The sequence below is a fragment of the Phaethon lepturus genome, unplaced genomic scaffold (assembly GCF_000687285.1).
Source record: "Phaethon lepturus isolate BGI_N335 unplaced genomic scaffold, ASM68728v1 scaffold53681, whole genome shotgun sequence".
NCBI lineage: Eukaryota > Metazoa > Chordata > Aves > Phaethontiformes > Phaethontidae > Phaethon > Phaethon lepturus.
In genome coordinates this window covers 3731-4275 of record NW_010518075.1, presented here as the reverse complement: position 1 = coordinate 4275, position 545 = coordinate 3731, and the positions used below count along the sequence as shown (strand labels likewise).

Genomic DNA, 545 nt, shown 5'->3' with positions numbered 1-545 from the left:
CGGGGGCTGGGGCGAAAGCTTTTTCCACTGTCCGGCTTTTATTTCCATTTAAAGCATTCCCAGGTCTGAAGCTCAGGATCCTTCTGGACCAAGAGGGACACGAGGAGAAGCTCTGGAGCTGACTGCAGTGCAATCCCCTCGCTGGAGTATTCATTTTTTTTTAGGCTGTCTCAACCTCCAGAGACATGGGGCCCTTATTTTTATTTTTCCTCCCTCCCTCAGGGGCAAATCCAGGCTCGTCTGCAAGCCCTGAAGGAAGGCAGAGACAAACTCCTGGGCTTTCGAGAGGCTGAAGTGAGGAGAAGCTGGGAGTACTTGGTAAATGGTTTTATGAGGAGGGATGGGGCTGTGGATGTCTCTCTTTGGCTTTAGAGGAGATGCTGTGCGGGAAATTGTCCTGCTCTGCCTTGGGCCTGGGGTCCCTTTCCAGGTACCGAACCAAACGCCGCCTGATTTTTTTTCACCGCATCGTAGGCAAAAAAGGGGGAAAAAATAACAGGCGGAGCCTGGAGCCCTGCCAGGGCCTCAACCGCTGAATGCAAAGC

The 545-nt window shown here is 52.8% G+C and overlaps 1 protein-coding gene across 1 annotated transcript in view; it reads left to right on the top strand.

The window, feature by feature from the left end:
* Positions 1 to 222: 222 nt before the first annotated feature.
* Positions 223 to 545, top strand: part of LOC104628103 (tripartite motif-containing protein 15-like) — a gene marked incomplete at its 5' end in the record, with an annotated part of 2566 nt that continues 2243 nt past the window's right edge. Inside the window, one exon of the mRNA XM_010296577.1 lies at positions 223 to 318. Coding sequence (XP_010294879.1) covers positions 223 to 318 — 96 coding nt within the window. The remainder of the gene's footprint in view (positions 319 to 545) is intronic.